At 38.7% G+C, this 24,928-nt stretch overlaps 1 protein-coding gene across 9 annotated transcripts in view; it reads left to right on the top strand.

The window, feature by feature from the left end:
* sptbn2 (spectrin, beta, non-erythrocytic 2) overlaps positions 1 to 24,928 on the top strand; it is a 92,733-nt gene that overhangs the window by 22,986 nt on the left and 44,819 nt on the right. For 6 of the 9 annotated variants that reach the window (XM_061739637.1, XM_061739636.1, XM_061739639.1 and 3 more), the window contains exons 3-5: positions 21,811 to 21,962; positions 22,219 to 22,392; positions 24,081 to 24,172. In XM_061739637.1, coding sequence (XP_061595621.1) covers positions 21,811 to 21,962; positions 22,219 to 22,392; positions 24,081 to 24,172 — 418 coding nt within the window. Of the gene's footprint in view, positions 1 to 2,703; positions 3,373 to 21,810; positions 21,963 to 22,218; positions 22,393 to 24,080; positions 24,173 to 24,928 lie in introns of those variants that run through there. The other 3 variants (XM_061739638.1, XM_061739640.1, XM_061739641.1) reach the window with 3 other exon arrangements.

Raw genomic sequence — 24,928 nt, 5'->3', positions numbered from 1 at the left:
ATTTTATACAGTATATTAGTTTCTTATAACACACTTTAAGAAATGCAAGAAACGGATGCAAATTGAGACAAAACCACATACCTACTGTTAACGTGCAAAGATCTAATTAGTTTCTGTCGACTGGGGAACAGATTACATTTCGTTTCTGTCCCAAAAGACACAATCTCTCTTAGTAGGGCATGACAGAAATGTCTCCAGAAGGAGGACAGAGCTAGCCAGCTGTATAGTTGCTTCACCAATGAATAATTTCAGCAAGGTTTATCAGTTTTCTGAGTAAGTAATGCAAGAGCCTTCTGAATCATCATTCAACTACAGCTTAATACTCCATTTTTAAGTCAAAACAAGTTGTAGTATCATGAAAATCCCAGCAGAGGGGGTCAATAAGCAGCCTCTGCTCAGAATTAACCCTAACCTATTTTTCATCTCTACGGAAAACATGATACATGTTGCCCTTACTTTAAAAGCATATGCATTTTTCATGCATACATTGTTAATTATTGTAATTATTTATCATTACATGCTGTGATACTCTTTGCACGAGTCTTACCAGAGGAGTTTGGATGTGTGCATGAGGACTCCAGTGTGAATGTCTGCGATAGTATCTAGATTTAACAAGTGTGGACTTGACCTGCACATTCTTTACACGCTGTAGCAGCTAGTTCCCCCCCAGGCTCTGCATCTGCTTATTTTTTACAACTCCCCCTCAAATCTCTAGGTCTTCTGTGCTCTGTAAGGTGCTGCTATCTTACATTTCTCTCTTACTCCCTAGTTTAGGCTTTTTAAAGGTCTAATTAGTTGCAATAATTTACTTTAATGTGACTGCATTATGCGCCACTTGTTTCACATTTGACAACCTTATCCTTTGTCAAGACCATTGTAATTTGCATGGATAACAGTTTATCTTCTCCCTGGTGTGCACAGCAAGCTAAGCAGGTTTGCATATTTGTTTTTTCAGCTCCAGCCTGCTGCAAACTCAAACAGTTAGACGTATATACTTGCGGAAGCTTTCACTTACATTATCAAACAATAAATGGCAGTAATGCAGTAAACTCCTTCATACTGACACCACGTCTTTCATGTGTGATGTGCACGTACAGTGAATTAAGAAACTTGAGATGGGGTGTGTCTGTGTGTGTCCTTTACACCAGATATATATCACCAGTCTTTGGTATTTGGCCTTCAGTCGTACTCTAGGCCTCCAAGATCTGCTGACATATGATAAATGTATCTTTATTTTTCCCTCTAGGAGTGTTTTTCCTCCCCATCTGCCTCTATCTTGCTGGATTTGTTAAAAAGACCAGGACAGCATTAATTATCATTAATTATACATTCCTCAATGCAACAAATGATCACATATTTCCCTTTCGGAGATTCTCTGTTAATTTTGATGTTTAACAGGAGTCATGAGGTCATGAGATTGCTGTTAATCTTGTATCTTAATTTAATTGTATATCTAAATTTATTTTGTTTTCAGCAATAAGTGTTGCATGTATGAAAGTTGTTAAGACACACAAGGCATATAAGAAGCCTACAAGCCCAAGAGATGCTAAATGAGCATCGCTGGAATTCACTAGTTCTTTCTCCTCCAAAGGGATCTCATTAGTCTAGTCCTCCTCCATAAACACTCTGTCACAGAGAGCCTGGAGTTTTTGGTCTTTAATAAGATCCATCCTGCTGCCAAGTCCCAACAACAAACACAGATAGTGTGATGAAGCCCTCACCTCTGACCAAATTAAAAAACCCTAAACTTATTATAACAGAGGCCATGGTCTTAATCTTCATTTCCTGTACTAATGAGTTAAAACTGTCTTTCTTTTTTTGTTATTTTTTTAAATCAGCAACTTTGCTGTACAATTACAAATTATATTTGAAAGTTTTCCTTACACTGGCTAGATGTTGCTGACTGTTCTCTGAATAGATTGCAGAATATCAGAATCAGAAAGGGGTTTATTGCCAAGTTTGTTAACACACACAAGGAATTTGTTGTGGTGATTGGTAGAATACAATACAAATATAAAAGAAAATATATAAGAGGTAAAATGTATAAACAGAAATGTACAATATGAGGTTTTTAAAGTGCCCGATATGAGTCTATATATGGAGAATCTGAAATTTGTTATGAAATAAGGTTGCATTGCTAGAGGGAAAATATACTTGTTTTACAACTTTCATGTAACTTGGCAGTAAAATATAAAATATTAACATAAAAAAATTGAAAGAGCAATATGTACATCAGGAAATGTGTTTTAAAAACGGTAAAGCTTTGCCTAGTTTTCAGCCCTGTCTGTGTAACAGTCAGCGAGGCAAAGCTTACACACGTTGACAGTTTCAAATCTCTTCAGGCAGGAAAGTCCTTGTTCAAATGCTGAGACTTTTTCAACAACTTCCTTCCTGCCTTAACGCCTTACCGTACGGCACCCCCCACGCGCTGAAACAGGGAGATCAGACGCTGCCTAGAGGGCGATAGCAGCAGGGAGATGATCACGCAGGTCACTCCATATGGATTGATGGAGATTTCCGTGATGCCCCTTCGGACAGGCCACACCCTATTCTCTGCTGGAATTAAGGTGGAGTTAGATAATCCACCTCAAGCCACTCTATGCAAAATGCTCTAATGGTTTAGTCCACCTCTACACTTCCTTCCTCCCCCTCACCCTTCCACCATGTTCTTCCTCCGTGCTCCTCCCTCAAACACACCTTATGCAAATTGCACAGTTTCAGATAGCACAGCAAGCTTGTTTACACAGCTTTCAAACAGAGGCCGGTTAGCTCTCGCTGCGCAGAGCTTTAGTTCAGCACGAGCTCGGCACAATCTGGAGGAAAAAGGAATACTCAGGGTTTACTTGCTTTTTCTCTTTTTTGTTGTTTTTTTTTCAAAACCACATGGGAGTACAGCTGAAGGACACGAGTGGTGAAATGAACAAAAGGAGAATGCTTTTTTCCCTCACTTTTGTTTAAAAGTATTCTTTGATGAAGAAAGCTCTGCCGCCACTGCCCTTCATTGCTGTGTTTCCACTGGACGGAGTGGAACATACAGTAGATGAAGAAGAACATTTGCAGTCTTGTTTTGAGCCTTAATGAGGAATAAAAAGCCACCCAAAAAAGCAGTATAAACATATTGGATATACAGAACATTTCTTCTGCAAAAAACCTTCTGAAGGATTTCATGATTTTTTTGAGGTTTTGTCTGCTGTCCTATGTAAGAAACCTTTAATTCCTTCGGTATCTTAGAGGAATATTAAGCAAAGAGATCTAGTCCATCCACGATGGAGTGGGAACACAGGGACAGAGAACCGTGTTTGTCACCAGCAGCATTTGTCAACCAGGTGCAATACTCAAATATCCTGGAAGGAAGATTTAAACAGCTGCAAGGTAAGCACGAAACTACTGTCTGTGGTTGAAAAGGAAATTGCATTATCATTTATATCCAATGGTTTAGTTAGCAGTGCCAATAAATTTGATCACTTAGTTGTATTGACAAAATTTAGAGTCTCAGGCATTGGAGTGTGTGTTTGGCTTACAAAAGCGGTTGTAAAAGTTAAAAACAAAAACTGATGATTTTTCCAGAGCCAACAACCTATTTTCTAAGAGACTGTTTTTAAAACTGGGAACATAAGGTAGAATTACACTTTTGGCAAAGTGCTACTATTATAACAGGTGGTTTGGGATGTAAAAGAGTCCTCGAATAGTCCAGCTTTTTTCTAGCCTAAATCCTTATTGGATTAGTTAAATCATCTTCTTTCAGGCTGCATGTGAAGAAAAATAAGAATATTTGTAGTCTGCAGATACCAGGCTTGAGCTTCAGCCTGGCACCTGATCACCTGACCACCTGTCCTCTTCTATCTTATTAACATACACCACTTTGTTGCTGGCCAATGCCCCAGAGGACTGGGAGGTTCTGCACGCAGAAACCACGGAGTCATGTGATAACTGGGAAAAAATATTACACTGAAAGCTGAAGGATGAATTTGATTTGAATTTGATTTCCTTTTCTGAAGAAAAAAGATCCTTACTCTTCTAGTGGGCCTGGTGTATCAGTTTAGCCTGATCTCCACGTGTGTTTAATGTTTCCACATATCAACCACCTGTCTGTTCCTGTGAGCTCTGTATTTCTAAGCCAAGGGCAACGTGGCGTTAGGTAAAGTATTTGCAGTAACTGAGAGCGTGGGTGCAATAGTGGATGAAACTTGCATGTCAGTGAGTGTGTGTAAAGATCATGCGTTTGCAGCTTCCGGCCCCTCCCTGGCAGGCATCTGGAAAGCAGAACTGTCTTTGAGTTTACTTCGGGGGCAACAACGCTCTTTCAACATGTTTGGAATACTTGTGGTGAACAAACAATGTATCATCTCTCCCATGGGAAGCAATATCTTTATTATCACAGGACTGGTGTGCGAGTTTAAAAAAAAATGTTTACACTTTCACACTAAGTACACCCATTTTCTTGACTAGATAAGATGTAAGTAAAAGATGGTATCTTTTTTTCACAACCAATATACAAGTTTTGCAACATTGTCAGTAACTTATGCAACCGGATGATATCTTCTTGTCATTTGAACATTAAGGGCCAATCCCAATACACCCCCTACTTTCTACCACTAATAATAATAATAATAATTCATTTTATTTAACGGCGCCTTTCATGTCACCCAAGGTCACCTTACAGAATAAATAACAAAACAATACAATAAAGGAAATACAATAATAATAAAGTAGAAATTATAATACATACACACATACACAATACATACAATCAAGGAGCAACAGTACAGATAACAGAACAGTATGGTGGGAGGTAGTGTGTGGTGACCGGTCAAAGTGAATGGGCAAGTTTAAACAGGTGAGTCTTGAGTTGTGTTTTGAATGTGGTGATGGAGTCTATTTGTCTTATGTATGGGGGGAGGGAGTTCCAGAGTCTGGGTGCCGTACAACTGAAAGCTCGGGCACCCATGCTGCTAAGGTGTGAGGTGGGAGTGAAAAGAAGTCCAGCAGAGGTTGAGACTAGCCCTCCCTCACTACCACTACCCCTAAAAAAGAGAAGCCACAGATTTTAGGGCACTTGAAATCTTCCCAGGGGCCTGTCCCAATACTCCCACTACTCCTACTTTCAGCACCACCCCTAAAATCAGGAAGCTGAGAGCTAAAAGCTGTTTTAATTTCAGCTGTAGTGCTGTTAATATGCCACTTTATTAAGTTTTAATATTTTTTCAGGCGTAAAAGTAACCGTTAAGATCCCCAACCTGGGCTCAGTTTATCCAAATAACGCCTGTCAAGAAATTTGATCTGATGTTTTCGGCGATGATAAGAGCCGGTCCGGGGCGCAGCAGCAGCAGCAGCTCACGTACAGACGTGATCGCCAGGTCAACCTGCGCCGTCGTCCCGGGGAGAAACCTGCAGCTCTGTGGAGAATTACCGCTGGCTGAAATAAATCATTTAGGAAGATAAATGTTGGTTTAATAGATAAAATGTAACAGTTGCAGCTACGCCTGTTAAACAATTTGCTCCGAAAATTTGGGGATTTCTGCCTGCCGGCTCGGGAGCAGATTTATGGTTCTGCGTTAAATCGACACAGAGCCTACGGCGTAGGGTATGACGTACGGCGTACGGCGCGCGTCGCCGCGTAACCTACGCCGTAGGCTCTGCATTGGTGTAACGCGGAACCATAAATCAGCCTTTATTCTGGCGAGGTTTGAAAAAGACTTTGCAACAACGGGCAAACGAGCTATTATGTACATTTACTGAGTGAATATTATGAAAGTAAAATATATATTTCTCGCTAGAAATGTAATCAAAACACATTTTTATGCAGAAACTAACTCAAAATATTGATTTTATTCACTAAAAAATTAGAAATGTCCGCCATGTTTTTTTTTTGATTCAGTCCGCAAATGACGACGCATTCTGCATTCTGGGAAATTTTTCTGGCCCTAGTTCAGCTAGTGTGCATCCGAAAACCCTCGATCCGTAGGGACAGATTCATAGCAACTACACTTGTTTTCTTCACTCCCCCTAGGTGGAAAGAGGAATTGGGACACCACTACCCTCACGGGAACGCGCAAAATTTAGGGGCAGGGCTGAAAAGTAGGGATAGTGGGAGTATTGGGACGGGGCCTAAGCCCTGAAACCTACCAGGGACATGTAGGGTTCAGGGATCAATCACTAAATGGATGCTGACAGAATGTCATTATTTTTCTGTAAATCTCCTCGCCAACCATTAACATCATTGTCAAATAATGCTGAATGAAATGAACCAGGTTTACATTACATTGTGGGGAAATGTTCACCTTATGTTATTTGCTGGTTTTCCCAGCCATGCATGAATGTGTTCTGGGTGGTTGGCTGTAAATACACAGTCATATACAGAAGCACAGGCACATTTTGGCAACACCCACTTGCATTTCCAGTTTGACTACCCTGCGGCTCATTTTTCTGTGTCACTCCTTTCTTGAGTGAGATCATAGTGTCTGCAGGACGACAGGCTCCTGCACAGTCTGTCATTACGCATCATGTCACAACTAAAGCATTCACACTATGGTTAGCATGTACAATGTAGACATTTAATGACATATTCATTGACACACAGCTTTTGTAGGATTATACTTTTCTACAGTTGGAGCTTAATATTTTTGGGCAAACGTTTGATCTCAGTTATACAACATGCTGATGTGAAGATTTATATTGAAAAAGGATATTTAGGCCAGACAGATCAAGCTTTTGTTTTCTAAACAAACTTTTTTTTTTGCACCATGCCCCTGTATCATTTTCATCTTTCTTTGTACGGTATCGCTGCACCACCTGGATGTGAAGTACAGTGTACATTTCATGTGAAAGTTCATATTTCCTAACGGTGACAAACTCTGAAGTCGTAGATGTTGTAGTCAAAAAAAAAAGAAGCATTGTGAGTTTGGTTTCTTGTTTTTTGTGCATATATGCTCAGTAAGGGTTATGTTTAACTACAGGATTCTAGTCCAAAGGGTCACTATTCTAGCTACAGGTTAGGAGTTGTGGACTTTAGCTGGATTGGCAGTCAGCAGGCATTAGCAGCATGGCATTATTCAAATACATATGACTAACTACACAAGGCTTTTAGATTGCTCCCTCAGAGCCGTTGGAATAAAGAAAAAGTATTTCTAGTTTCTGTTTCAAATTGACTACTTTCATGTCATGTCAAGTTATACATTCTCTGACAGTTCTGAAAATGTGACTTCTACAGCCAAATCTCACAGAAAAAATCTGATCTGGGCTGGTGTTTTTGTTACCTTTTGTATATGTGTAACTATAATGATATCAATTTTGGAACGTGATCAAGTTTCAAGTCTAGCAGCAGCATGAATTGTAATGTAATATCAAAACTCTCGGGGCCTGCGGGTGCAACTCTGGGTCACATTATCTTGGTGAGGGGTTCAACATACGCTCAGTCACACACTCCCAGGCTAAAGGCCCTTTGCTTTTTTTCCTAATATTGACAGCTCATTAGGGTTATAGGGACTTTTTAAAAACTTAAAATATTGACATTCCAACTCTTAATGTGCCTATATTATTGTTATAAGGTGCTTTTTTCTGTCTCAATTGTCCAGAGATTGGCCTTGGCCCAGTCCCGTCTGATCCTTACTATTATCACCTGCAGACGTGTCTGAAGGGCATCAGTGCCATCAAGAAGGCATAATAGTGTTGTGGGAGAAGTCTTTATTTTATCTTTAACTGTTGTGTGTAAAAATAACTCATGCCACAGGTGTTTAACCACAGCTCTAGTTCCAGAGTCAAAGGAAGGGTGGTTCCTTCACAGAGGCAAAGATGTTAAAGCATGCGTATCCGCATGTCATTTACTTCACTTTGTTCTGTGAAAAATGTGAAAAATTGCAGAAATGTATTAAATATGCGAAAACTTGCACAGTATAATTTTTTTACTTATAGGATGTTGTGTCCCCATTGGTCGAATTGTTTATTAACTTATTAAGTTATTTAACTGCATTTTCATACCACTGAATTCACAATTAACCTTGCGTCATTTAAAAATGTTCTTTTCCCGGATTGTAGAAAGAATAAGTCAAGTAATTTGGAAATGATTTTCAAACTATGTGCTGTCTTAGAAATCCTATTAGTAAATAAATGATAACATGCTAACATAATATAATATTATGCTTTAACTTCGACAATATTTACAGGCAAAATTATGACTCAAAGAGAAAGTAAAGTTTGCATGTGCAGGTTACTGTCATGTTGTCATGATGAGATGGGATCAAACATGTCAGGTATTTAAAAACCTAAATATTCTAGGAAATGAAGGAAAAGTGGAAAAACTATCCCTCACATTCTATAATTTGGCCACTTATTAAATCATATTTATTGTGTCTGTTAAGCAGAAGTTGTAAACAACTTTGCAGTTCATTCATTGGTGCTAAAAGGTTGAAAATGCTTGTGGATGACGACCAAAAGCCTCTAGTCAACATGCAGCATGGCAGCAGATGTTGAACATTTTATGTGCAATATGCATGTATATAGTGGAGCATCTCTAAGAGTTAATTTATTGATTTCATTTAGCTAAATTTGCAGTAAGTAAGAGCAGAGGTGAAAAGAGAAAAGTCAGACTTCCACTGATGAAAACCTTGCTCTGATTATTTTCTCTGTATGGAGAGAACGTCGTTAAAGCAGACAAGGTTGTTCCCTCATTCTTTTGAAGAAGTTGACCCGAGAGCCTCATAACGTAAGCTGGAGGTGGGGAAAGGACAGGCTATTAAGAGTTTACAGAGTCAAGGTCATGTTAAGCTGAATCAGAAAGTGAGCAGGGAATGGCTTACTAAGGAGATAGGCCCCAGGGCAGAACATGAAACAAAGTAAAATTGCAGCGTTTAATGGCTACCAGTGTTGTGTGAAGCCAACTTTGTTGCTGGAAGCCTCTGCTTGCTTATCTTACAACTTTCCGTGGGGAGGAAGACGATGATAGATGAAGAGACAGCCTCTGATCTGTGTAGGGCATTTTAGGGTTTGTAACCCCCCTTTTTTTTTTCCTGTGGAAAATCCTCCATTACAGTGGCAGGATGGATATTTGCTACAAAGAGGGTGACTACAAAAACACTGACTGGTCTTTGATTGAAAACAGTCACACAGAGGGCTTGGTCTCATTTAGTGATGCATGCACCGAATGTTCGGTAACCGAAATTGTTCGGCCGAAAATAGCAAAAAAAACACGCTAGGTGTTCGGTGGAATAGGTGGGGTAAAAAACAAACAATTACCTGTAATAACGGCGTGTTTAGATGACGCAAAAGAAGTGGATAAAACAAAATAAAGAAAAAGAAAATCGATCCCTTTCCCATATTAATACTTGTATGGGAAAGCGATTGATTTTCTTTTTCTTTATTTTGTTTTATCCACTTCTTTTTCCCTTTTTTTCCAATGCACTTTAATGCATTTTCTTTTGTTTTAAGGATATGTTACAATTTTTCAGCAGTCAGTTATAGACCTAATGTAAGCTCAAAGATGGCCAAAAAAAATAATTTGCTAATTTATTTACTTTAAGTTATTGTGCCTTGTTGGTATAATGTCTGCTGGAATATTTAAAAAAAATGCTGGGAAATTAAAAAATGTTCAGTTGTTCATGTTCAAAAAATATTTCTACCTTTTAAAAAAATTGGTACCATTGTTCGGTATTTAATTCGGTATTCGGCCAAGTGTTTATTATTATTTTCTGTTTCGGCCACAATTTTTCCTTTCGGTGCATCACTAGTCTCATTGCCACTCGTTGTGTTTGGAGGAAACGGGGTACTCACTCTCATTTTCTGCTGCACTACCTCTATTTGGTCACCTTAAATGAGCAACAGCTATGTAACAGTCTTGTGCTTTAGGAAAATCTCTGTTGATTGTAGAGACAAAATCCCTTTTTACACAAACAAGGTTTAATCTGTGGCACGGTCAGTGGTGGAAGAGCTTCATCTTGTACTGGACTAGGATATTTTGTATACAGCAACACGTCACACATTCCTGTCAGTGAGATGGGATTATGATGAAGGAAAACTAGGCTTTCACCAAATTCTTCATTGTTTATTGATGATCAGTGATTTTTAGAGTTGGGTAATCCAGACCCTTTTCTTTTGAGTTTTAGATAACGTCCAGTTTCTGTTTGGGTAAAATATTTGTAACTTTTTCTTACAAATTCACCAGTTCATTGGTTTCTGGGTTTTGCCTGATTAGCCGTGACCAATATCAGCCAGTATTAGTCGGATTAGAATAAAATCTTTTATATATATATATATATATATATACAATGCTTTTTTTTTTTATTTATATTTATATATATATATATATATATATATATATATATATATTTTTTTTTTTTTTTTTTTTTTTTTTTTTTTTTAATCCCGATTTCTCCCCCCTCCCCCATTTTATCACCCAGTGCTCCTACCTAAGTCAGTCCTGGGCATTGCACCCTCTACTTACCTCTACGTTAGAGGGGGAAAAAAATATTATTCCATAAGTAAGTACACCATGCTGAGAAAAGTCACATGGTACCATGTTTACACAGGTTTTAAGCCGAAAGCAAAAATAAGATAAAAAAAAAAACAACTCCTGGAGATGTCAAACTTAATCCAACACTTTAAAAAAAAATCACTGTGCCGAGCATGCTTAAAGTTCTAAATCTAACAAAGGTTCACAGGCTAAAAACAGAGCCAGAAGAGTGCACAGCCTGCAGCCTCTGCTATCTTTCAAATTTAATTAAAGGGGACCTATTATGGCATCTAATACCTATTTTAAACAAGCCTTGAATGTCAAGCTTTTGATTGTTTTTGCGTTACGTCACGACGGGAGCAGAATCTGAACGGCTCGTAGAAGTCACATCACACTGGACGGCTCATCCGAGCGGCTGTACAGACACTGCAGAATTTGGTTGCTTTCCTCCTTCTCTGAGTTGGCAGGCTGAGGGGAGACCACTTTATATATGTTAATGCAAGAAAAAACCTGTTTTTCAGAATAGGTCCCCTTTACGTTAACATATGCAGTTTACAGTCTGAAGAAAAAAAAGAAAATTCGAATTGGCAAAATCGTTATCAGCACGTCAAATGTTCCATAAAATTAGAAAATTGCAATTGGTGCATCTCAACTCTTTTATTTGTGCAATGTGAAGGGTTTAGTGAATCAGCAAGACAACCGGTGTGGGTGCTTTACTCTGCTTCTTAAGGCAAGTTCAACACAAGTTAGAATCTACTTTAGTTTTTCTGTCAGTGTTTTGTTTCAACTAAGTGTACAGGACATACATTCTTTACTTGGTCATTTCAATTCAGCAGACTATATGGCTATTATTTTGAAAACCTGCATGTAACCAGGTTACCATGTCGGCGTCCAGTGACCAGTAAATGATCAGCTTAACATTAAATGACCTCAGTACAGTGAACCGACTGATAAAGGCATAATCTTTGTCTTAAACAGAGATAAGGTTTTCCCTCATAGACGTCAGGGAGCCCTGCCCCACTAAGTCAATGTTAGTGTTGAATATGCCTACATGTTATCACAAAACACGATTCCAGGGTTTACGAGCCACACACACACTATTCAGTCCGGCGGCATATTTGTTCAGATTACCTGCAGATAATCAAATTATCAACAGTGCCGTTGTCTGTTTGACGATGAAATAAGAAAGCAAGAGCTAAACTCCAGTGTCCTCAATTGTAAAGAGAGCACTAGCCGGAACAGGCCTTCCAACTCGTGCTCTGACATATACTTAAAGCTTCCTAGACGCAAACATGTTCAAAATGACTAGACATGCCCAAATATGCTCTTGAAATATTTTGATGATTCTTCTTTTTTTTTTTTTTTTTTTTTTTTTACCTTGTCTGCACACATATTATTGATTGATACCATGACGGTAGAAACCAAAAGTGTATATATGTGCATTATTACTATATGTAATATATACATATATATACGCACACATATGCGTACACATACATAAATATACACATACAAACCCAGTGTTTTTTTTTCGGGGGTGGGGGGGGGGTGACGACATCCACTGCCAATCCAGGAAGCAGGAACACACTGGTGGTTTTGATGATTCTTCTAACTACTGGTCCAAAAAAAATGGAGAAAAACGCTTTGACACTGACTTTTTTGGGGGGCGTATACAGGACTGTCTCAGAAAAGTCCTTTATTTTCTGTAATGCAAAAATGTCATACATTCTGGATTCATTACAAATCATCTGAAATATTGCAAGCCTTTTATTATTTTAATATTGCTGATCATGGCTTACAGTTTAAGAAAACTCAAATATCCTATCTCAAAAAATTAGAATAATCTGGGAATCTTAATCTTAAACTGTATTTATTTATTTCAGTTGATTTGTAATGAATCCAGAATGTATGACATTTGTGTTTTTTTAATTGCATTACAGAAAATAACTTTATCACAATATTCAAATTTTCTGAGACAGTCCTGTATATTAATGAATGATACCAATTTTGATAAATTGTGACTTTAAGACACTGCTTCCCACTACCTGGACAGAAGCTTGTTATGCACTGGTGCCTTATGAATGTCTTTTTTTGTTTGTGTTATCAACTGTTTTTAAAAATAAAATTAAGATGACAGCAGCTATTTATTTGTAAGGACAGGTCTTTTGTTGTCACCTACTGTATTTGTGAGGTAAAGTGATAAGAGGCTTTATTGTGGCACAGGGACAGCAGTAAACTTGTATGGGGTTTTTCCCTTCTTTCCAGTTCGTTGGCATGGCAGGTGGTTTGATAGGGAGGATGGGCAAATTAATGGGGGGGGGGGGGTGATTTACAGTTCCCAACCAAAGTTTCTGCTTGTGAGTCTGAGTATTTCTATTGGCAATAAAAGCTAATGCCCCATTTAAGTATATGCACAAACATTACAGCTGGTGTGCCATAGATGCAGCAGTATATTGTAACATGCAAATGTGACCAGCTGGGGTAGTTTGCCCTCAGAGACTAACGCCTGTGTTCTTCTGACTTGGGCTCTTGTTTAGTATCCTTGTCATTCAGTGCGTTTACATGGGAAGTTTAATTCCTCTTTAATTCAGAATTAAAATGAATTCCGATTTAAAATTAGTAAAAATTACTATGTAAACACCTAATTCCGAATAAAAATGGCAATTCCGAATTACATCTTTTATTTTTTTTGTTATTAATTATTTGATTTATGTATGTGACATTTAATAGTTGAAAACCGATAACATAATATACTTTTTCCATACATAACATTTTTGTATGACACACAAAAACCAAAATAAAATACAAAATCAATCATCACCCCCCTCCCTCCCTCCCTCCCTCCTTCCCTCCCTCCTCCCCTCGGACCAACCAAATTACGTAATGCATAATTATTTTATATCACATTTGCCTTGTGTCAATATATACACAGACAAAGTACCTATATATATTTACGCAAATATACCACATATAAATACACCTCAATACACCAAGCCGAAGAAGAGCACCTTATGAGGTCAAGTACAATTTTAAAACATATTTTTCCGAATTAAACTTAATTCCGAAGTAAGTGGCTGGTTTATTCCGATTTTAAATCTGAATAGAATAATTCCTAGATCATGTATCCACCCATTCCTCTTAATTCCGATCTTTCTTTCTGCTCGTTCCCTCGCCCGTCTGTCTCCATGACGCTTATATTCCGCGCTGGGCTGGTTTTCCTAACAAAGTTTCAAGATGCAGCACGCAGTAAACGCTGGTCAAGAGCAGAGACCATTTATTTAATAAATAGCTTGGAGGACCTGGAAATAATTATAAGAACAGATGGCAGAAAACAAAAAATGGGGGGTTTTCAAAGTTGTAGCGGCTAAGTTTGTTTTTCTTCCGGTAGATTAACTTCCGGTCTGTCCCCCTATCCAATCAGAACCTTCCCAACCCCCGGGCCTTAAGAGGAATTGGATAAAGCCAGTAAAACGTGTTTTACATGTAAACCTCAATTCAGAATTACTATTTCCATGTAAACTGGAAGGAAAATAGTTCAATTCTGAATTATTTAATTCTGAATAATTAATTCCAAATTAAAAAACACCATGTAACCGCGGCCATTAGCAGTGCAGTCCAGGGATGTGGTGCCATTTCTTTCTTAAAAGCTTGGCTTATTTTCCCACAGACTCATCCTCAATGCTGGTTGTCGTCACAACATGACAAGAATGGAGATTACGGAACAATACTCCACCTGTAAAAGAAACCGACCCCATCTAGTCAATTGAATATCTGCAAACAAATTAATGGTCCTTTTGTAATCAAGTAATAAGTTTGTGCCATGTTTAAGAGGGTTAGAACGACAAAGCAGTGTTAGTGTGTCTGTTCTTTACAAATATGTTAGTTCTCAAAACCCAAAACATCCCCAAACCATCAGCACAATGAGCACATCCTGCTACAGTATGTAGAGACTTGCCCTGAGACTAAACTAAAGTGGGCATCTTTGACTAAATAGCTGTCTGAATCTGATACCAAAATATTAATTGAATCAATGAACCAAAGAAAAAAATACTCAAAGCTTTCAGCATTGTCACTCATGTCACTTGCTTTGAGATAACATTTCTTTCTATGATCACATTTGTTTATTAATTTAAGTTAAGTTTTTGTCTTTAAATGTTATATTAGAAAAACTTCTACTATACAGCAGAATTCCAACCTTTGTTTGTTTGTTTTTATTTATTTCGAACATGTATAAAAAAAAAAACGAAAAAAAAAAAGATAAGAGAAACAAATACAGGTGGGCATTCCACCACATAAAGAAAAAAAAAACACATAAAAAAACATATTTCAGTTGCATGTTCGAAAAGGAGTGGGAGAAAGTATACATTTATTTAATCCCACCCCCTTTCCACAACTAAACATAAATTATATGCCTGTATTTACGTTTTATACTATACACTAATTTGTATAAATAAATATATATAATTTTACAAAAATAACCTGTTTAATACCAAATGTAAGCTCTATCATAAATATAATATAACTGTGATATAAATATAATATGACTATGATATAAATATAACTATGATATAAATATAATACGTATATCTATACAAACATACAAAGACAACATGACGAAATTGCAAAACACACACAGCTGCTGATCTTTAAACACAGTCTTCACTTTTATACCTCAAATAAACTGTCTTTATATTTCTTCTTAAATTGTTTTATGTTTGTACATTCTTTTAACTCAAAATTGCAGATTTTAAGAATCTAAAACCGAAGTATTATAACATGAAGAAATATTCAGACCTCTTTTCTTTAAATGCCCCTTTAGAAGTGGGCGCAATGTCTTAGCTTTCTTAGCAAATCCTTTAAGGTGTGGAATCCTGGATTCGGACAATTTATCTAATTCTTCATGGTAGTTAGTTTTGGCAGACTGAACTGGAGGTATTTCTGTTTTGCTGTTTTTGTCTCTCCATAAATTTTAGATGTACTGAAGTTAGTGTAGGTTGTAGCTGAGCTGGAGATTGACCGAGAATTATTCAACAGTCAATCAAACTCTGTCTTCTCTGGTTTACTAAGGTGTGGATGAGTGAAGCCTCTAGTCCAACATCACCAGAAATGATCTCTGAGGTGTACACACGTTCCTGGATCAGAGGATGCATGTCTTTACTGTGGTCAAAAGTTAGGAGCTGTGCTGTTGCATCACACAACGCCTGTGCAAGATTTCAAAATTCTCTTTCCTTTTTTATTTTAGAAGCTGACGGTTAATGCTGTTTAACCACACAAGTTGCTTGTACTGTAGGCATTTCGCCACGTTCAAAACACATTGCTCATTGGTGTGGCTTGATATTTATCTGTTAATAAGATATAACTAATGCTTATACCCCAGAAAAACCTTCTTAGGCTCTGTCCTCTTTCTTACCAATATCTGTTGGCGCTGAAAAATTTAATATTTAATGGTTTCCAATTTTGGATCCTAATATCATAAAAACAGTGCCATGGAGAAAGCGTTATTTTGCCTCACATTCTGTTTTGCCTTCTCCTGATGTGCTAAAAACACATTTAGGCCAAATTTAAAATTTGCCATTGAAATCTTAAAATTTGTAGTCATGCAACAAGCCTCAAAAGTTAGTGAAAAATAGTTTTAAATAATTTATTTATTATTTTTTCCACAGTCAAGCAGCCCTAATTTCTGTCATATGAATTTGAATTGAAGAACATGTTGTATTGACATCTTAATGATCTATATTTCAGAGGAATTGTCATAATGCACTGACCATTGACCGAAACAATATGCGCCATGTCGGGTATAAGATATTTGAGCCTGACCTTTTGATTGTAAGTTTAAACTTACTAACTTACTAACGTGGCATTGAAACAATCTTTACACGGTGCATTATCCTTTCTGACAAATCAATACATTTATGGCTTAACTAAGCATGTCATGCTGCTTTTGTGTTTACACAGACTGAAATGAGGCCTTTTGAAAGCTTACTTGGGATTTTAATGTTCAAATTTCAGGTATCAGGAGTGTGCAATTTTAATTCCAGGACCTTTGCTTCAGTTTGCTAGAGAAGCTTTGGGTGGAAAGTTAGGAAAGTTAATGTTAGTGTCAAACTTTTTAAGTGGCAGCACAGCTGAAATTCCTGTCTGCTCTCAAGATAGACTGTCACTACATTTTCAAACATCGGGCGAACAAGTCTTAATGCGTCACATTGATGTGAATTTTGGAAGTGATGCACCAATTGTTCGGTAGCCGAAATTGTTCGGCCGAAAATGGCAAAAAAACACTTTCGGTGTTCGGTGGAATAAGTGGGAAAAAAAACGAACAATTAATAATGGCATTGTAATACAAGGAAATAGACTGGCCGCTCCCGTAACGGTTGCGCACCACATAAATCGTTGGCCAACCAAAAAGTAACCACATAAGAATTTTACCTAACATTCACCAGGAGGTGGAACCAAAACAACATAATGCTGGAAATTAAAAAAATGTTCAGTTTTTTATGTTCAATAAATATTTTCTACCTTGTAATTTTGTAAAAGATTTTTTTCTTTGAAAAGCATGCCTAAATCAAATGTATTTAATTTATGCAATGGTGAAAAAAATTGGCAAAATAAATTAAAAACTGCGAAGAACCGTGTTCGGTATGTTCGGTATTCGGCCAAGTGTTTATTATTATTTTCGGTTTCGGTTTCGGCCACAAATTTTCATTTCGGTGCATCACTAAATTTTGGTTTAGATGTTCTATTGCATAAATACATATTTCACATAACTTTCGGTGATGACAACCAAAGGTGGCACGGAGGAGTTAGTATCAAATTTGTCAATTTTATTGAAGTTGTTGGACCCTTTGACCCTGATTCTTATCACAGGAATTTCATTCCTACAATTGATTTGCAAATTGTTGCAACTTTTAAGGTGCTTAACAACATAAGGTTTTTACATCAAGCTTTGATGACTGTTTTACCAATTGATTGGACTTAACTTGTTAGAAATAGATTTGATGAACAGCTTTTTATGGATTGATTTATTTTATAGTGCATTATAAGGCTTTGTGATTTTAGTCGTTTGGCAGGACTGCTTCATTCATTCCATTCTGCTTCATGTTGTGTTGCCTGTCTTTCAGCATGTTGTTAAACTGCTCAGAGGAGCAGATGTGTACCAATGAGTTTGTTTGTTTGATTGTTGTTCATGGTAAAAGTATGCAAGGTGCAATGCAGTATGCTGATGGAATCTTGTTTTCATAAGGCATGAAGACGTAATGTCTCAGAAATTAGGTCACCTGGTCTGGTGTTGGAGCAGGATTAGCTTCTTACTTCTGCAGCCCATATGTCCGAGCTGCTGTTACAGCTTTATTTATTGCAATTCTTTGTTTAGGTATTTTCTTAAAGTAAGAGCAAAATGTCAGTGTATTTTTTTTCTTTTCTTTTCTTTAATGGCTGAAGTCATTACAGTACTTTGAAATGTAAAAACAAGCAGAGCCATTAGCAAACTTTAAACTGAAGGCTGAAAACCTTTCACTAAGCTGGCCATGCTGAAACCTTAAAGACTTAAAGGGGACCTATTATGGCATTTAATGTATATTTTAAACAGGCCTTGGATGTCTTAAAAACAATCTAAAGCTTGTTTTTTCTACATAAATCAGAAATTCAGCCTCTAAAGAAGTCACATAACACTGGAAGATCCTCCGTGCGGGGTGAACAGACACTGCAGAATTTGGTTGCTTTCCTCCTTCTCTGAGTTGGCAGGGTGAGGGGAGACCACTTTATATATGTTAAAACAAGAAAAAACGTGTTTTTCATAATAGGTCCCCTTTAACGAAAAACCTCATCTGTAAAATAAATAACACAAGGAAAGGGCTTGAGTCCTCATGACTTCATCTTACCCGTCTGTACACAAAAGTACTACTACTACTACTACCGGTACTACTACTGTCATTTAGCAGACGCTTTTATCCAAAGCGACTTAGAGAGAACAACACAAGCAAGAAACCACAGATGACACACACACACGCATGATCATATACATACACACACACACACATAGACACACACACTGGCTTGTTCACCTGCATGCTGGCTCTCTAGTTTTTGGGTTTAGGTAGCGGTAGCGATAGCTTAGCTCAGACTGCGATCAGATCTCAAGATTTAGGTCGATTGCTGTTCGTGTTTTGGTTGGCTCCGTGCCGGTTTCGTGCTTTGTTTGTGGTTTTTTGTTGCAGATTTCCAGTGCTTGACGTGTGTCTCCGTGTGTTCCTGCTTCCTGGATTGGCAGTGGATGTCACCCCCCCCCCCCCCCCCACCCCCACCCCCCCCACCCCCCCCCCCAAAAAAAAAAAAATAAAAAATAAAAAACACTGGGTTTGTATGTGTATATTTATGTATGTGTACGCATATGTGTGCGTATATATATGTATATATTACATATAGTAATAATGCACATATATACACTTTTGGTTTCTACCGTCATGGTATCAATCAATAATATGTGTGCAGACAAGGTGAAAAAAAAAAAAAAAAAAAAAAAAAAGAAACCACAGATGAGGTTCCAGCTGGGTCAGTGCTGGTCAGACTGCTGAGAGTCCAGTTGGACACACGTGCTGTCATGCCAGTACTGGAATGTTTTTGTTTTTTTCCGCCCAACAGTCCCTTTATACAAGAAAGCTACGTCTAAAAAGACACCATCATGCAATCATGTTGTCACAAGTGCATGCAAACTTACTCAGCTGCTGGGTCCTGCAGAGAACTGGATCTTCTAACTAATTCTGATGAGCAGAGAAGTTTACTAGATGCAGAAGTTCTCCTTAAAGAGCTGAGTCTTTAGCTTGGTGTTAAAAGTAGGTCCAGACCTTGTAGATCGGACAGAGTTTGGTAGGTCGTTCCACCATCGGGGAACAATGGAGGAAAAGAGTCTGATACTGATTTCACACCACGTGGTGGTGGAAGAACCAGGCGCCTTTCACTGGCTGAGCAGAGCTGTTGAGAGGGAGAGTAGCTCTGGATGAAGGAGTGAAGGTAGAGGGAGTGTAGCTCTGGATGAAGGAGTGAAGGTAGAGGGAGAGTATCTCTGGATGAAGGAGTGAAGGTAGAGGGAGAGTAGCTCTGGATGAAGGAGTGAAGGTAGAGGGAGAGTAGCTCTGGATGAAGGAGTGAAGGTAGAGGGAGAGTAGCTCTGGATGAAGCAGTGAAGGTAGAGGGAGTGTAGCTCTGGATGAAGGAGTGAAGGTAGAGGGAGAGTAGCTCTAGATGAAGGAGTGAAGGTAGAGGGAGTGCAGCTCTGGATGAAGGAGTGAAGGTAGAGGGAGAGTAGCTCTGGATGAAGCAGTGAAGGTAGGCAGGAGCCGTTTGGGTAATGGTTTGGTAGCCAGAAGCAGAGCTTTGAACTTGATGCTGCAACTGGAAGCCAGTGCAGAGAGATTAGCAGCGGAGTGACATGAGCTCTCTTGGGTTGGAGGTAAGGAATAACTGGCTGGACAGACAATAAGCTCAGACTTGGACAGATTTAGCTGAAGGTGACGGTCCTTCATCCATGCAGAGATATCAGAAAGACAGGCCGATATTCGCATTGAGACGACCGTGTCACCAGGTTGGAAGGAAAGGAAGAGCTGGGTGTCGTCGGCATAGCAGTGGTAGGAGAACCCACGAGAGCTGATGATTTCACCTAGTGAAGAGGTGTATAGTGAAAAGTGTATCCTGGTCAAACTGGTTTCCACCTGGCCCTGCATGGACTTGGCCGGTTTCATTCATCCAGCCAGTTTTACAACACTGTGACTTAGCGCCTAATAATTTGTAGGCCAAATGATTACCACGTCAGGCCATGGACAGAGAACATTTGAGGATGTCCTAGAGTGTCTGATAATGGAACAATAGCAATGGATGTTTTAGTCCATGTGGGTTGTGGTCCTGTGGTTTCTTTGATGATAGGGCTTCATTTACAAAGATGTCTACTAGGGATGCCCCGATACAATTTTTTTCACACCAAGTAAAAGTATTTTAATTTGTGTACTCACCGATACCGAGTACCGATCCGATACTACTACCACAAAATAACTAGGCTAAAAATGCAACCAATTGGAAGACAGGTTTTATTTGCAACAGAAATTAAATTTTAAACAAAACTCAGCCGGCCGGTCTTTCGTCCGCGCTTTAGTCTCATCGCAGGTACATCAACTGAGCATGTGCGGCACCCACCCGAAGCCGTCCATGTGAAACATCACAAACAATCAAATAGAATTTAAAAAACAGACTAAATGAAATGATGTTACACACTCTTGTACAGTAGGTGGCGGTATGCACCTTAAAGTTGGTTGCGATCTGCCAATAAAACAGAGAAGAAGAAGAAGAAGAACATAAACAGCCAATGCACCCGCGATGAGACTATGTTGTACTGTGAGTTACGTGGAGTGTTTAATAAAGTTCCCTGTGAGTAAGGGTAATACTCAACCGTCCAGTTTGTATAATTAAGGAAGATAGAACAAACTGAAACACGTAACAGCTGGCTGAGCAGTGGCGGCGCGGCGGCTGCTCCGCCTTGCACACTCACCCGGGGAGCCGCGGGGCGGCTCAACATCTCCCCCTAGAGTCACTAACCAGTAACTACAACAACAATGAAGTATCGGTGCGTGGTATCGGAGAATTTTTGCGAGTACGAGTATATGAGAGCAGCATCCCTAATGTCTACAGATCCCATCTGACTGGTATCTAAGGGGGGCAAAAGTATAAATGTCAAAGAAGCATCCATTTGAATGGTATAATGCAAATAATTTAATCAAAATACTGTATTGTAACATGGTGGGTTAGGGTTACTTTACCTCTTAATAGTTTTAACGGCATGGCTGATCAGTGGAGGGTAGTAAAAAAACAAATGGTTGCAGAATAATGGCATCTTGCAAATTTGTCTAATAATGTCAGGGTAGGTTAGTTGAATCATTGGGTACTTTCACACCTGTCCCGTTTGGAGCAGTTGTTCCGAAACAGGGAGCGTTTCCCCCTAAAGATCGGTTGGTTTGGTACATGTGAACACAGCAATCGCGCTCGGAAGTGGGACAAAACAAGCTAGCCAAGACCCTAGGAGAGGTGGTCTCGGCTCGCTTCCATTCCAGACCTGGAGCGGTTCGTTTGCAGTGAGAACAGAATCCACACAGAAACCGACACAACTCACTCATAACTGTGCTTACGATGCTCCATAGTTGTTGTTTTTCCCGGGGTACGGAAGAGGAAACTCCTTCGTTCATTTCTGACCAATGAGAGAACAATTGGTTCTCATGGCATTTGTTAACAGCTTTAAACTGCTACAGACGGTTGCCTTGTGAACACAAACGGGCCACCCTAAGATTAACTCTCCCCTCCCTTTCTCCCCTCTGTTCTCTTTGCAGATGAGCGTGAAGCAGTACAAAAGAAGACGTTTACCAAATGGGTAAACTCTCACTTGGGCCGAGTAACCTGTCGCATTGGCGACTTGTACACAGACCTGCGGGATGGCCGCATGCTCATCCGTCTTCTGGAAGTGCTCTCAGGAGAACAGCTGGTCAGTGCTGTAGAGAAACCCCTCTTTTCTGTCCTAACTACGACCCACAAGTCCACAGCATGACCCTTAACAGGCTCCTCCACTTAGGCAGGAGAATACATGTGCTTCGTTTTTTTTTCTTTTTTTTGAGTGTGACTTACTTCTCCTCTTTCTTCTGCTTGTCTTTTTTCTTTCTTCAAGTTCCCACCAATCCCTTTCCTCATCATGCATTTTATTACATTAACAAGCTTCCTTTTTTTTTTCCTGCTGCTCATAGCCAAAGCCCACTAAGGGCCGCATGCGTATCCACTGCCTGGAAAATGTCGATAAAGCCTTGCAGTTTCTCAAGGAGCAAAAGGTCCATCTAGAAAACATGGGCTCACACGACATTGTGGATGGAAATCACCGTCTCACCCTGGGTCTCATCTGGACCATCATCCTCCGTTTCCAGGTAAGGAATCAAATGGTGGTGCAGACATTCCAGTTATCCCCACTCTTAATGCCACTTAATTTCCTTTGTTGCATTGGGTCGCTTCATGTGTTCTAGCACTTTTTTGGATTTTGAATTATACGGGACCTACCGTATTTTCCACACTATAAGGCGCACCTTCAATGAATAATGTATTTAAAAACGTTTTCCATATATAAGGCGCACTAAATATCTGGTAAAATACCGTACTATAGTGGCTGGGATTGAGTTACGCATCTACCTGATGGAGCTGCGCTACAGGAAATGCTACAAAATCCTACAGCAAATGCAAAAAAAAAAAAACAAGAAGAAAATTACTGTATGTCAAACTTTATTAACAAAATAAAAACCAGCTTTGCTCCGTCTTGTCAAAGTCGCCATGATACGAGTCGGCGTCGCTGCTGTTGTCTTGAACGTCTGTGACGATTCCTGACGTTTTTAGCGCCAACTACATTACCCACAATCCCCCTGACTACAGTAACAGAAATTACCGTAATGATCATATATAAGGCGCACTGCTGGTTTTTGAGAAAATTAAAGGCTGTTAGGTGCGCCTTATAGTGCGGAAAATATGGTACTATTATTTTAGTTTTCTTTGTGGGTCATCGGACAATTATACTGATAAGCTGCATATGAGGAAATAGGGTTTTCCTCCCCTATCTGAAAGTGCTATGCCTTTCTTCAACTTGCTATTGCTACTAGGCAAGGCAAGTTTATTTATATAGCACAATTCAACACAAGGTAATTCAAACTGCTTTACATCAACATTAAAAGCGGCAAGACATAATTAAACAGTAAATAACAAATATAATGAAATAAAATGATATGAAAAGAGGTAAAATAATAAAAAGCACAAGTAAGGGCAGTAGATCCAGCAGGTACATCTCATTCTTACAATGGCAAGAATTACGTTTCTCTACGGCCAAAACGTACAAAGACCAGGTCAAATACAGTATTACAAAAGTAATCTGTAACAATTCGTACGGTGAATTAAACCAATTTGAAAATTCTATGCCACAATGCCTGTTTTTAGGTCTTATGTCACACATAATGAGAATTACGTTTCTATATGGTCAAAATGTACAAGATAAAATTAGATAAGAAAATTAGATAAAATTAGCCATTAAAATGACATTTGCTACCCTTATTGATTGGTAAAATGTACTCCTGACAGGCACTATAAGCTTTTAGTTTATTAACACCCATCTATGCTAATATTAAACACTATCGTTGACATTTGTTTTCCTTTTTTTGTGTAAATAGAAATTGTTGAATGCAAATTGACTGAAATAGCCTACATGCTTTATTTCGGCCTGTTTCCTCTTTATTCATCATACTCAAGGGTTCGAGTTAGAAGATTATGTTACATGAGAAAAGCTAAAGCTAAAAGCTTATATGTAGTGTACTCTATTTGCAAGGAAAAGAAAAGGTTTTCAAAGACCCAAACCTCCCTACAATGAGCTATCTAGGAACATTCCTAGGTCTTTTATCCCCCAAATCCCTCCTGACTCAATTTCATTACGGTACTTGTAAATGTTGTAATATTGTCTGAAATGATGTTTGCGTACTGACATTTACTTTATATATCAATTAAAATATCACAAGTAATTTGTATTCTAGTAATTTATGAAATATGTGAAATTACATCTCTTTACTTATTCAATATTCAGATTCAGGACATCAGTGTGGAAACAGAAGACAACAAAGAGAAAAAATCAGCCAAAGATGCCCTTCTACTTTGGTGCCAAATGAAGACTGCCGGGTGAGAAAATAGCAGTATAAGAGTATATGAGGGACGATTTAATCATGAAGTATAAAGGGTCTGCATTGACGTCACTTTCCCATTGGACCCTTACTCGCACTGAGTGGCAAAAACAGCTGCAACTAGTGGAGAAACAGTGGAGAAGACGGGATAACAGCTGATTATCGTCTTAAATTAAAGGCAGTTGGACTTGACAGTGACCCGTACAGTTACCCCAAGAACCAGTGGTCCATGGACATTAATATTTGGCCACAAATCCAGTTTCCTGATATTTATATGTAGTTAATTTCTACGCTGGGGAAATACACGAAGCAAAGCTCGAAAGCTTACAAAAGTCTTGACGCTTGGTCCGACTTTTAGGCAGGATTTGTTGTAGAAATTAAAGCGATGAAGACACCGAACTTTATGATTTGACCGTTTAACGTTAGCTACCCAAAAATCCAACATTAACTGATACAAAATGGGAACCACAAATCCACGTTTCGGTGCCTGGAATCCAGTTGTTTCTGTGAATTGCAGCGATCCATTTGTCTCTCTTAAGCTTTTTTTTCAGCAGTCTGTAAAACGATAACTCTGATTTCTTGCTAAATCTATGAGTACAGTCGATCGCACAACAGCTCTTTCCCATTTTAGATGTTTTCCAGTTGCTCAATCTGAAAGTTTACGCTGCCACTCAGTCTTTCTGACACTCAGTCTTTCTGCCACTCAGTGGGCGTAACCCGCTGTGAAGCAGCATCTGTGACGTCATGCACATTC

This window comes from Cololabis saira, chromosome 14, assembly GCF_033807715.1.
Source record: "Cololabis saira isolate AMF1-May2022 chromosome 14, fColSai1.1, whole genome shotgun sequence".
Taxonomy (NCBI): domain Eukaryota; kingdom Metazoa; phylum Chordata; class Actinopteri; order Beloniformes; family Belonidae; genus Cololabis; species Cololabis saira.
Note: the sequence above shows the minus strand (reverse complement) of the source record. Positions and strands in the feature narration are given on the sequence as shown.